This window comes from Pteropus alecto, unplaced genomic scaffold (assembly GCF_000325575.1).
Source record: "Pteropus alecto unplaced genomic scaffold, ASM32557v1 scaffold146, whole genome shotgun sequence".
NCBI lineage: Eukaryota > Metazoa > Chordata > Mammalia > Chiroptera > Pteropodidae > Pteropus > Pteropus alecto.
In genome coordinates, this window is record NW_006442107.1 from 25,707,322 (window position 1) to 25,721,624 (window position 14,303).

A 14,303-nucleotide genomic window follows, 5' to 3' on the forward strand; every position below is an offset into this window, starting at 1 on the left:
ACATTTCTAAACTATTAGAGACACTTCAGAGAGAGAGAAAAGAAAAAACTTGTTTAACTTTGTTTTACTCAGTGCTTTCAAAAGTAGACTTTAGAATCCTTTTTAATATCCTTAAAATCTGGGTAGAGTTGGCCTTAGTATAATACATAGTTCAATAGTTAGTATTGGTGTCCTCCACAGCCCGCTGCCAAATTTTCCCAGCTGTTCAGCTGACAAACAGCCAAGTCAGGCTGGTGATAAAGTTAGGCATTTAGGGAACTGAGAAAGAGAAAGATGTAGGAACTGATGGAGCTTGTGGCCATGTGGACAACCCACATCAGGCTACAAGAGCCATAGGAGAGGATAAGAGGTCAGGTGTTCCTAGTGCCTGCACATTTTTGAAGGCAAAGGCAATGACAGGGCGCACAATGGCTGACAGATGGATGTGAGGAAGACAAACAGCTTGACATTATGTGCAGTGTTATTTTCTGTCCTCAAAATCTTTTTCTCACACTGTGTAGACCCAAGCTAAGTGCATCCCAGATTGTCTGTATAGTATTGGGGGCCTACAAAGGTAATATACGCAAATAAAGACATTCTCCTTAGAGACTATCTAGTCATTTTAGCAACTGTCTTTGACACAATCTACACTACATAACTGCTACAGTCCTATGTGAGCAGGGAGTTGGTTAAGATTTAAGGCCTCTAAGTTCTGTGATGGCCCTAACTTGATACCTGCTTCTGACAGCAGCTTGTCTGGAGAGAAGAGGTAGCCTTCACATTCTAAATAACAAAATATGTTTAATTTGAGTTATATCTATGGGCATGGACTTTCTTGGCTTCCACAGCTATCCTTCAGCATTTTCATTTTAATAACACTGTCTTTTGCTTGCTTATTTCAAATTGTGACTTTTATTTTATTTTATTTTTTATTTTCCTTGGTAACTGGCACAGAGCTGCATTGGCCAGCGGTTTCATGATAGAGAATGTTGAATGGAATTCTGTTGCTGATTTATTCTTTGAGCCTTGCTATTTCAGAGCACTATGAGTTCGAGTGAAGTTTTGTTTAGCTGGCTTAGAATATCGAGGGTCATACATAATGTTCCAATCAATCTGTGGACCAAGCTGTGTCATATCTCCGTGGTTAGAAGTTACCTCTCCTTCCCTGACACTTCGTCTGTTGGTGTCACAGCACTTAACTCCATCTGCCTTATATTCCAGTTCTGGTTTTGACTCCACCAGATGGAAAGCTACTTGAAAACAGGAAACTTGTCACACTGTAACCCTCAGCAACTAGTACATTTTATGGCACATTATAGGCACCCAATAGTTGTTGCTGAAAATTAAGCAAATTAGAATTACACAAGTGTCTTTCTCTCCCATTAGCTGGTGAATTCCTGAGAAAGACATTAAATCTTTCTCTTTTTTTTGAATGTCCACCACATTTGGGAAAAATAAGAGAATTAATACTTAGTCAATAACTACTGAATTTCAGGTACTTCCTATTCCTCAAGTTTCTCTGTTTTACAAATAAGAAAACTGAAGCTCAGAAAAGCTACATAATTTGACCCAAGGTCTCACAGTTTGTGAGTCGCCAGACCAAGACTAAAACAATGGTCGCTGATCTCACAGACCCAAGAAACTAATCTTTGTGCTAGCAACAGAGAAAACTAAGAAGCAATGCTTTATACCACAGAATTCTGAAAAGGCTTAGGAATTTGGGACACAGGTCATTCCAAAAGGAGAATAAAGGTGAGGCTAAAATAGGAGAACTGGTTGAACATCTGTTTAAGAAGCGGTTGACTATATTAATAATAATAATAATAATAATAATAATATAATAATAAAAGATAGATAATAACTGCTAGTGAGGATATGCAGAAACTAGAACCCTCATATGCTGTTTGTGGAAATGTAAAATGATGCAGTCATGTTGGAAAACAGTCTGGTAGTTCCTCAAAAAGGTTAAAGATTTCTGCTCCTAGGTAGAGACCCAAGAGAAATGAAACCATATGTCCACGCAAAGACTTGTACACAAATGTTTGTAGCAATATTATTCATAATAGTCAAGAAGTAGAAACATCCCACATGTCCATGAACTAATTAGTGGATAAATAAATTATGGTACATCTATATAATGGAATATAATTCAGCAACAAAAAAGGAATGAAGTACTGATAGATGCTACAGCATGGATGAATCTTGAAAACACTATGCTAAGTGAAAGAGGCCAGTCACAAAAGACCACATATTTTATGATTCCATTTATATGAAATGTCTACATTAGGCAAATTCATAGAGACAGAAAGCAGATTAAAGGTTGCCTAGGGCTGATGGTTTTGAGAGAAAAGGGGGGTCACTGCTAATGGGTATGGGGTTCCTTTTTGGGGTGATGACAATGTTCTAAAATTAATTGTAATGATGGTTGCAAAACCTGTAAATATATATGAAAAAGACCTACTGAATTGCACACTTTAAATGGGTGATTATGTAGTATGTGAAAAACAAAAGCAATTGAACCTCTCTGGTCCCCCACAGAACTGGTTGACTGTCTCTCCCTGTCCACAGCAGAAGATTGAAGGTTTATTATTCAGAGAAATTAAAACAAAAGTTCTGTTGTGATACCAAGAATAGCTGAGATAAGAACTATAACAGAATCAGAGAAAAAGGCGAGAGTTTACACCACGAATGTTCAGACACTTGGTCCTCTTCTCACACTCAGTCGGCTAAACTACACCCTCGAGGCCAAAGATTGGAAGGTGTTTCCTGAGAAATCTGACCAGTTTTTAAAAAAAAAGATAAAGTAATGATTCTGGTTCCAAGAGGTCTCCACTGGAACAGCCCAACCAGATCAGCCTAAAATGACTGTCACGGTTCACAAAAGCCACCAAAACAAAAAAGTTCTAATTAACCTTTATAATTCTCTGCTCTTATATATGAGAATACAGCCAAGGATCTGACACAACCTCTAATATGAAAAGACAAAGATGAAAATAAAGAAAGCAGATAAAGCCACTTGGAGGAAACACACATTTTGCAGGATGGTAAAAATTTCAAAAAATATCCAAATCCTATTATCAGTATCCTTCTAGAGATCATATGTATCCATAAAATAATAACAGATGACATAAAAAAGTAACCATCGAAGAAAAAAAGAACTCTTAGAAATTAAAAATATGATCATAGAAATAAAAGTGTAATAGAAGAATTAGAATATATAGTTGAAATATTCCAGAACGTAGGGAAAAAAGCAAAGTAAAGACAAGAAAAAAAAATTAGAGAATCAATCCAGGGGGTCCAATATTCAAACACCAGGAATAAGAACAGAAGGAGAGAGGCATTAGAGGAATAATTGAACAACATCTTCCAGTACCAAAGGATATGATTCTCCAGAATGAAAGGGCCCATCACTTCTCAGCACAAAGAAAGGAAAGAGATCTACTCCAAGACAAATCATCATAAAATTTCATAACACCGAGAACAAAAAGATCTTAAAAGCCTCCAGACAGAAAATGAAGATTACTTACAAGAATAAATTTTAAAAGGCTTCACATATCTCAACAGCAAAATTGCAGCTGAAAGAAAATAAATCAGAGTTTCAAAATTCTAAGGCTAAATTCTTTCCAACAGAAATCTCTCAACTAAATGAGTAGGTAACAGAAAGATCTTTTCAGACTTGCAGATTCTCCAAAAGTGTACCTCTCATGCACACTTTTCTCAGGGAGTTATTGGTGAATGCACACCACGAAAATAGGGACAAACAAAGAAAGATGTGTATGTGTGTGTGCATGCGTGCATATATACACCCTAACCTAACTCTCACCCTGAGTAGATCAGAAGTTTCCAAAAAAGATTCCTTCAAGAAGATGAAAATGAGAAAATACTTAATATGTTTGAACATTGCAAAGAGGTTTAGGAAAGTGAAAGAGACTTTGGGGATGAATGATGATATACATATACATAGGAAGCTAAACAAACAAAATAAGAGGATTATTAATCCAGAAGAAATGAAACTACACATAAAGAAATATGAGTCAGCTGTGAATAGCACTTACATAGTTGTAATAATGCAAACGCTGAATACCGATCTAATCAAGATTGTGACATAACTACATTGGGACGATGGAGGTGTCCATGAGGGTTGTCAGGTGGAGGGTGAAAGAACTAAACCCTCATCTGCTCTAAAAGAAAGTCAATATATAATGCCTAAAGTCAAAATAATAATAGTCTGGAAGAATATCATAAGCTTGTCACTTATGGGTCATGATATGGGTCATGGGAGAACATCTGCATAAAGGGCTACTACCAACAGTTCTTTCCGTCCCTCAGTGCAAGTCCATTTTCACTCCTCTTGAATCTGGGAGAGCCACGTGAATTGCTTTGGCTGAGGGAACATGGCAGAAGTAGCAGTGGGTGATAGTGGGGCTTAGGCTTTAGTAGCCTCTCAGGTTCCGTTTGCACCCACTTGGCAGGCAGCTGCCCTGTGAAATGTCTGCCTGCCTTGCTGGACGAGAGGCCACCTGGAGAGCGAGGATCCCTGGAGAATGAGGGACAATGAAGGGAAGGAGAGCGAGACTGGCCAGCCCTCAGCCATTCCAGCCACCCCACCGATGTTCCAGCCTGGCCAGTGCCTCGGGAAGCAGAGACCAGCCTGGCCCAAATAGTAAAATCATGAAGAAATAAACAATTGTTTTAAGCCACAGGGTTTGGGGATGGTTTGTTAAGCATCAGTAGATAACTGAAAGAAAAATAAATGCCAAAAGAAAACGCTAAAAATGTTCTCAAGTGGTTGCCTCTGGGGAATGGAAAATGATGAAATGATGGTGGGCTGGGCAGGAAACTGCTGTTTTTCATAATAAATCTGTGATATTATTTGATTCTTTAAACTACGTGCATCTCTAAGTTTGATAAAAATCAAAAATAAAGTAAAGCAAACAAGGGAATGTGAATGGAAAATAAAAATCAGGTAGACAAAAAGAAAAGAGCCCAGGTCCAACAGAGGCTCACAATCAGAAAGGGTACCCTGCACACCGAAGGGCCAGTGTGCAAAGTCCAAACCGAGGCAATAGAATAAAAAGTTTGGACGTGAGGCCTTAAATACACGGCACAAAGTAGGTTCCGACAAATGCCAAACTGAGGACAAGAAGTTCAGACTTTTTCAGGAGCCAGGCTGAAGGACCGTGGACAGAGGCTAGGCTGAATTTAGACTTCTGTTCAAGCTGGGCTCAGTGCTGCCATCCATGCAAGCATACCCATCAGCTACTCTGTACTCTTCCTACCTTGATGCAGCCCCAGCTCTTGGACAGTCATCACTGTTACAACAAAACAGTGAAGTCCCATCCACTGTTAAAATACATAACGGCTTCCAAACAGCTGGGGAACATCCTCTGCTTTGAGCGTTCCTGCAAGCTGCCCTCAAGTGTCCCAACCACTATTACCTGTTGTGGCAGGCCTGCATCATGAGGAGGGGAGAAGGTGCCTGTGCAGGTGCCCGGTGTTACCTGGATCCCCGAGTCTATGGCCACCCTCCACTGGCCAGTGCTCCATGGAATTGCTTTCACTTGGTTGTCCGCGGAAACTGTGGCCTCCACAATGTGTCGTCTTGGTTGCTAAATATTTTACATATCCCCTTAAATGTTGCTGTGCTCTTCTGGAGGACTTTTCTCATAAGGCCAGAGGCTGATGTAATGATATAGCTTGGGCTTTAGAACTGAAAGAGCTGGGTTTGAAGACTGGCTCAACATAAGCTCATGTCTGCCTCTCAGTCTCCTACAAGATGAAAACAACAATTCCTATCTCACACATTGTCAGGAGGGAAAAGTGAACTGATGAATGGAAACACCTGACACATACCAGGTGCTGAATAAATATGAGGGTTTCTCTGAAGTAAGGGATAGAGGTGCTGATAGTAGCTACTATGCTTTAAGATCCAAAATAAATATCCTAGGACTTGAGTGCTCATGAAATACAGAATAGCTTTAGGTTTGGGTAGAAACTACTTTAATCTTCTAGTTTCAAAAGACACACAGCTTCAGTTGAAGTGAGCATGTGGGGGAGGAAGACAGCAGGAAAGTTTGATTAGCAAACGAGTAATATGAGAGGAGGGTTCAATTTGGGCTGTAGCTAATTGGCACTGAAGTATCCCTTTGATATTGAAGATTTATCTCAATGTATCTGGGGATGTAAAAATTGAAGACAGACTACTTTAACCTTGATTTAACCCTAAGAGCAGTATTGGTAATATCTGTCCTAGTTTTAAAGCTTTACAAATATAAAGCTTCATGTCTCAGTGTAGTGTAATAAAATATCTGAGGTTCAGGATACTTTTGATGGGATAATTAGATCTGTCCTCCATTCAACAGCTCCAGGTCTTCCCTCCACCCCACCCCAAATGGATAAAGGAATTTGTAGTGATTTAAATATTTATAGATTATTCCAAATATTATAAGAGATTCATTTTGGTTACTCAGCTGCCTTCTGAATTTTATGTTTGCAATAGGATTATTTTTAGGTTCAATGATATAGTTTTTTCAAAAGTCAAAATCATAAAGACATAAATGACTCTAATTACTGGTACAACTTGTAATTCTGATGCTCGTAAAAACAGCAGATTCTTGCTTTTAGAACAAAGAGAGATACAGTACATTTTTCCTTCTGTTATAGTCCAACAAAATTAAGATTTTTAAAATTACTTTTACCCCTAAATTGATAGTAGGGGCTAAACCAGATTTCCCCCAATAGCCAACTTCAACAATTTAAGAAGTAGGAAACAAATATGACATTCAAAACCTTGACCCCAAGATCCGTTATTCATGGGTAATTACAGGGGAAGTGACGTGCCTTCTTTTCTCCTACGAGGGACCTTCTCATCTAATCGCATTGGTTAGGTTAATTATAGGAGAGTAAGGATGAGAATTTGAATCTCCACCTCAAACTTTATAAGGGCCCTAGAAGAGCTTCAAATACATGGGTCATTTGGCAGGAAAAAATAATGCCATCCATTTCATTGGAGGCACACATACAAAAAAAAAAAATAAGTGGTCTTTGTTTAAAAAAAATTAAAAAATAAAAACTTACACGTCTGTTTCATTTTGAAGTAACTTAACTTTATGCTTAGGTTGTCCAGGCAATAATGTCAAAGCAATATACTGTAATTAATTATGTGATGCACCAAAATGGAGCTGAGGAGACAAAGTTTGAGAAAACTTATGAATTTGATTTTCTCTCACTTCTCACACTGAAATAACATACTTGAAAGTTTCAGAGTGGCCCTCATGCACCATTTGCCTCTTTAATTATTATAACACTACTATTAAAATAACGTAATTTGAAATGTGAAATATAATTCAAATTAATGAATCAGCTCAAATCTCTTCTCAAAATGAAAATATCCCTGTCTTCAGCCAGCTTGGCCTCTCCTCCTGGTTCCTCTAGCCACATTTGTCTGAACCTCAAAGAGGGCACATTTGACCTTTTACCTTGGATTCCAGTTTCTGCCTAAGTGTTATCCTGCCTACGAGACTGCAAGCTCCTTGAGGACAGAGGCTATACATGTAATAAACATTTGAATATATTTAAATAATATACTAAATTAAGAATAAATGAAAGCTAGTTAGGACTTGGTGGCCCAATTGTAAATAATAAATAAAACATAAGTATAACAGCTTAATGGAAAATTCATACTACCAATAAAATAGACATGATGTCAAGTAGTAAAAAAAAATAAATACATCTGTCCTAAAACTTATTTAGAAACGAATTTGTTTTGTTTTTATTCCTTGATGTCATATCCTTAGCAGATAAAACTGGACACTGGATTTGAGATACAAATCTTTAAAAATATTATGTCATCATCAGTAAGCCCCTCAATAATAGTGCTCCTGGAAAAATCAGTGTTCCTTGGTACGTTAAATGTATTATATATTTACCAGTTTTCTATCACTATCATTAACAAATGAGAAAATTGGACCATTTCACTATAATTACAAACTTCACTATAAACATGGCCCCTGAAGTATGGCTGATTTTTGACTACATTACGATGATGACAATAATACAAGTGATGGCAGATGGAGATGGACCAGGGCCAACACTGTTCCCTCCTATCCCTGAGGTCAGTGTTTAACATATTTGTAATTTGAAAATTGCTTTCATTTCAAACTGAGCTTTTGCCTTCACGGGATAAGCTACATCACTTGGTTAACTTACCATAAATGATTCACAATTGGCCATTATGTTACTGCTTGAAGTAAGCAGCAGGTTATAACAACACAGTATTATAATAACTAAAATGTCTTGAGTTCTCATTAAGTGCCAGACATCATTCCAAATGACTGACCTACACTAACCTACTTACTATTCAAAATAACTCTATCTGGTAGATGCCATTATTATCTTTCATTTGAGATAGGGAACCTAGGGGCCCTGAGAGGTTAAGTAATCTGTATGTGGTCAACAGGCCCTCTGGTTTTAGAGCCCACACTCCTTGCCATCACACTAAAATCACCAGGTTCAATACTGGGATCAGTACATAAGATTACATTTTATGAAATGGTTATATTTTAAAGTATATATTATCAGCTATAAAGTTGGACTATTTCACTTCTGAATAACAAATTGTTATATAAATATCAGCTAGTTTGCTAACATTTCTATGTCATAAGGAAGTGACTGAAGCCAAAAGAAGTTTGGCTATTTCCACAGAACCAACAAGTTAGTTTTGCATGAAGAATGTCAAATGTTCAACCTCTCAGGCTACTGAATGTGACTTCATGTGACACTGAGTTATATTCCCAAGCCGTTCAGCAAGCATGAGGAAATGATATTTAATATATCCAAATCCAACAAATTTATTTAATTTTTAAATCTCCCATGTTGAAAAACATTTCTTTTATATTTTTGAGAATATTAATTGAATATTCCTGATAAATTCAGGGGTTAAGAGACTTCCTAGGATCTGTTTGGATTTTAATTTGGGATAACTAATTTCTGCTTACATTGGCTTTCACTGCTATGCAATTACAAAGGCCCCTTAAACAACTGGAAGGACCTTTTCAAGGTACTATATTGGTTTAGGCTCTTCAAATCACTGCTTGATAGAAAAGTTACCTCCCTCAAGCTTTGAATGGCTAATGTGCTTACAAACTGTGTTGTCAGCAGTAAAGAAATAAATATTTTCTATGAAGAATGCCTATACTTCCATATCCCTTGTTTAAGATATTTATAATTATTTTTTATTTTATTTTATTTTTACTGGTTACCCACTGGTGGTTACAGTCTGTTACTGAAAATGGCACTTCTGACAATGTTTCATTGTCTCATTGTAAACCTGTCAGCAAGAGTGGTGAAGGGGCTGTTTATAGAGTTGATAGCTTCAGTGGGCCATCTATATTCATTCAGTCATAAGCAAAACTTCCCAGAAGATAAACTCTATATATGGCAGCAACCCTGGAATCTCCTTTATCTTTGCAAGAGCTCCAGTCTAGAGTCTCCTCTAGTGGCTGACTGAAGAGCACATCAATTTTTTCAGAACTTTGATGCAAGGTTATTCTAGGTCTGACAGTAGGAGCTTCTCTGTCTTGCTTACTCAGTATCTAGGAGAGTGTGACACACAGGAGATGCTTACCAAAGAGGTGCTGACTGAGAAGATTATCAGGGGGTGGCTAGGTGTAACATGTGGATTCTGGAATCAGACTGTCTGAGTTTGAACACCAATTTCCCTACTTACTAGCTGGGTGCCCTGAGACAGGTAATTCAACCTCTCTGAGTCTGTGTTTTTCTATCTGTAAAACAGAAGGAATAATAATGCCTAGTATAGCCAATACTCAATAATGTTAGCTATTATAAAGGGAAAAATAACAAGTGGGAATGTTAAGTGACCTATCAGTCAAACCTAAGACACTGTTTGTAAACACAATCCATGGTACAAACCAACCTCATCCCTGGCATTTATCTTCTAACACATGACCCTGCTCCCTGCCTCAAGGCCACAGATGGAAACTCTGGAAGCTGAGAGAGCCTATGCCTTTGGAGTAGCAGAAAGTAAAAAACAGAAAGGGCAGGACTAGCTTGGTGGAACTGACCCCACGGTGCAGGTGGACTCTCTCCATGAATGATTTCATCAGAGCCCTATAATGCTGTCCCCCACCCCCAAACTGCCTGATTCTTTTCATTCTGATTCACTAGCTGAAGCTCCAAAGCATCGTGGACACACACTACCAGCAGGAAGGCTAGGCTCTGCCACAGCTCTGGTCTTCCACTCCTGGGGTCTCACCACTTCTTCTACCATAGGGAGACATGTGTGTCAGACTTGCCTTCCTGAGAGACTACCCACATTCTGGGTTGATCCAAGGCAAAACATACTTTTTTCTATCATAAGACTTAAATGTCTATTTTCCTATTTGAAAACTAATACTTCAAGGGCCATTTAACTTTTGGCAGTAGTTGCATCAACTGTTTTGTAGTAATAATTTAACGAGAATAAGTATTAAATCAGAAAATTAGACACCTAGATATGATACAGCTTAAAAGCTATCCTCTGCCAGTTTTTCCCATTCACACCATTATCAAGTGGATGAGCCACATGGTAACAGGGGCTCATGGGAACGACCTTGGGAAACTGCACAGGAGATCACAGAAAAGATCTATACTTAGCAATAATTAAACTTTAGATGAAGAATGTCAAGTATCCCCCGCAAAAAGTCAGAAGTATAATTAGATTGTAAATTTGCCTTCCAGAAGAAGGGCAGCTCCAATTCCCAATCTGTGAAGGGAAAAAAATCTCATTTTGTTTCCATTTCCTTTTAGAAAGTATGAATCTTTCATGTTAAATGCAGTCAGCTCTTACACGCTTGTTTGCTTATCCCAGTTAAGAACAAGACATTTTAGAGAGACACTGAGAAATCAAGGAAGCTGTGAGTTCCAAAAAACAACAGGAAGTAGAAGTATACTGCTTACTAGAGCATTTAAAAGTATTATTGCCAAATAGTATTTCAGAAATGTTTATACGCAAAGCACAAAAATAAGCAGCTGAACACTGTGTTTTGATGGCACCAACCTTCTCCCTGTGTTAAATTATGACAGTGGTTTGGACCTCTGTGGTCCCATGTGCTGGTGGTTATTTTCAGCCGTCTCTTAGGCAACAAGTGCTGCTGCACTGAAACTCACCAATATTCTCAACTTTCAGAACCAGAAATGTGATTTAGTAATGACACACCTAACTCCAGAGGAGTCAGATTCCTTCATAAAGAATGTGAATATGTATCCAAAACCATGAGATTTATGGTGCAGTACAGCTAATTGAAAATGAAATTGGAAATAAATTAAAACCAACTACATGTTTTAATCAGTTTGGAAAACTTCAAGTATTGCAGCAATGGGGTAAGTAATTTTCTTCTAGAAAATATATAATGATGTCATTATTTTGGTACTTTGAATCCAGGATTGCAGAAAATAAAACAGAGACAGCTCTTTGCCGAATGCAACAGATAGGTGACGCTGTGGTTCACGGCAGATATGAAATCACATTTTTAAAACCTGGTTTATTATAAAGGCCATGTCTAAGGTCTAAACACCAGGATTGCAAAGTCAAATAGGTACCTTAAAAAGGCATCTGACTCGCACAGGAGTTACATTTTTGCTTTGGCAAATAAACTTCTATAACTTCAGAGGTGTCCACTAATTTTCCATTTGGCTAAAGAATGTTTTAGATTATTGCTTTAATTTTAAGCATTTACAAGGCTTGTCACTGACTTCTACCATTTAGGAAAATCAAATTCTCATGAAACGGCTTTCTGAAGCATAATGAGTTAATAACTATGTGACATTAATCATAAATCCAAGGAAAACTTTGAGTTGGTTACCTATGGCAAACTGTCAAAATAGCTCTACTTGGTAAAGGTGGCTTTCCTTTTTGGCTAGAAAGGCCCTCTGTGCTTGGCTTCAGAAGCCTTGTGTCCAGTTTCTTGGCCCCACCCCTTCCTGACTGCCCCACCAACTGTGGGTTACTCTCTGAGAGTCTCTTTTCTTCTAGTTGACAGGAGAGGTTACCATATCTGGCGTTCTAGGTGTTTCCTAACAACACAGGGAAACTGGCAAAGCTTATCTTTAGATGCCTACTACCATCCTCCTCGTTGCCAGTTCCTACTTCTTCTAGACTCACTTCCCGCATCTAAAATGTGGAGGTTCAAATGCCTACCTCATAGGGTTGTTGAGAGGGTTAATTGATAGAGTGCTTGTAGAGGGTACAGCACAGTGGCTGGCACTTCCTAGGTCCTAAAAAATGATAACTGTCCCCTCCCTTCTCCACCTCACCAACTGGACAAATGAATGCAAACTATATGGCAATAGTTGATAAACAAACCTCTTACAGAACATTTCAATTTAAGAGGTTTTCAAAGTGACTAGTCTACCCAGGGATTCACCAGTCCCTCATCCCCTCTCCCTGACTGGGGCAGAAGGTAAGTGGGGCCTTTTAGGCTGTGGCCAGACCACTGCGGTAAGCAATGAGCCTTCTCCAGAGGGGTCTGCAAGCTGATACTGAATGCAGTGTAAATCTCACAAAAATATGTTTAGGACTTTCAGATGTGTTTTCCATTGCAGATTTGAATTAACACTGAAAAGTACTCAAAGAGCAAAAACAGTCATTTATCCAGTCAAAAGCATAACATTATTTTCAGGGCTTAAGAACCCACACAGGAGCAGATGGAGTGAGTGGCTGCTTATCTTTCCAAGAATTCAAAAACTACTGGCCTCGTGACCAGCAATAAGACTAACCTCTGGCTAAAATTAGGGTAGCTGAGCCCCAGAGTAACTTTTAGCCATGTGTACTTTTTCCTTTCTGGAAGGATCTTTTAATCAGTGCTAGCTAAGGAAAGTGACTGTTTCTTAAAATGTAAATGAGAGAAGAGAAACTGAAATGGAGAGAGCAGAACAGGCACCACTGAGTTTGAAATTCTCTAGCCAGAAAGTTATATCATATCTTTTGTTTCTCTTCCCCTGGAGCGGGCCACGTTTTACCTGTTCAGTCCCCTCCCTTCTCGGGGTCTCTTGAGGTGAAACAATGCCTCAGAAGAAGAGTTAATTAATTGGTAGGACATTATCGCTCTGGAGTGTTTATCGAGAATTGCCTTTTAGAGAAACTTAGAGCCAAACGTTACTTTTGGAGCCTGTGGAGCTTCCCAGGCATCTCCCTCAGTTAGCAACCCTGGCAAGTCCAAGCTACCGCATCGCGTGGTCTCAGGCAGCTGGAAGCTCGGTCACCGCGGTCAGATGGCATCTCGCACCCAGCCCCCTCATTCAAGTGCAGCCCGCGCGGGGACTGAAACGTGTTTTCCTAGCACAAAACCAAGAATTCGAGTCCTGTGTGAACACCATGCCGGCCCATCCCCAAACGACTGCCCTTGATGCCTCCTCAGTAATTATTTCTCTCATATAAATCGGGGTTCTGCTGACAAACTTCTATATTTCCACTAAAGTGAAAGCTGTCCTTTTCCTTGTGATTCTGTTTAAAAGTAAGATAAAATCTGGCACTTCCCTAAACCGTCCTGCAGGGGATACCGTCCAGGGGACGATTAACGGGATGGTTTGTGTCACCCCTACACACACGTGGGCACACCAACTCCACAGGCCGGCAAATGGAAGGGACGCGGAACAGAGGGCAGTTATTTTCCAGTCAGTAGATCTGATGGAGAAAGATGCCAAACGCACTTCCCGAGCCAGCTGAACTCCGCGGGCACCTAATCATTGCCAGATGTGGGGTGGGCGCACCGAGAACATCCCCGAGTCTCGGAGGAAAAACCCAGCCCGCCGCACATCGACTTCTCCGACGGAGAGACGGCAACAATCGGGAGCAAAGCGGTCTCCAGAAAGCGGGGAGCGCCTCAGAGCGGAAAGCGGACTCTGGGGAATGATGATGCCTCCACTCTCCTCGGCATCTTTTTTCAATTAGAAAGTTGGGAACTGGAATCCATAAACAACGATGTAGGGCTTCAAACTACTTTGCAGAGACACCATGGGAAGGGGAATACTTGCACGCTTCCAAGCCCCAACCTCTCGGTCTCTTGCCGTACCCAACCACGGAGCCCGGAGCGTCCCAAGTGTGCACGCACAACCTCGGCGCCCACTCTCCCTCGCCCTCCATCCCGAGAAAGGTCGCGCAGGAGCGCGTCTCCGCCCCCCCTCCCGCGCGCCCCGAAACCCTTTTTGCCCTGCCGCCGCTGCCGCCTTACCTTTCATGGTGACTAAGGAGACGCACCGCCTGCCAGGGAGCTCCGCGCCGCCGAGAAGTTCGCGCTGAGCAGCGGTCACTGCGCGCCCATGGCACA

At 40.0% G+C, this 14,303-nt stretch overlaps 1 protein-coding gene across 1 annotated transcript in view; it reads right to left on the reverse strand.

Moving 5' to 3' along the window:
• The window catches only part of COLEC12 (collectin subfamily member 12), a 176,442-nt gene extending 162,147 nt beyond the window's left edge, over positions 1 to 14,295 (reverse strand). The window contains exon 1 of the mRNA XM_006920043.3: positions 14,208 to 14,295. Coding sequence (XP_006920105.1) covers positions 14,208 to 14,214 — 7 coding nt within the window. The 5' untranslated portion in view covers positions 14,215 to 14,295. The remainder of the gene's footprint in view (positions 1 to 14,207) is intronic.
• Positions 14,296 to 14,303: the final 8 nt, after the last annotated feature.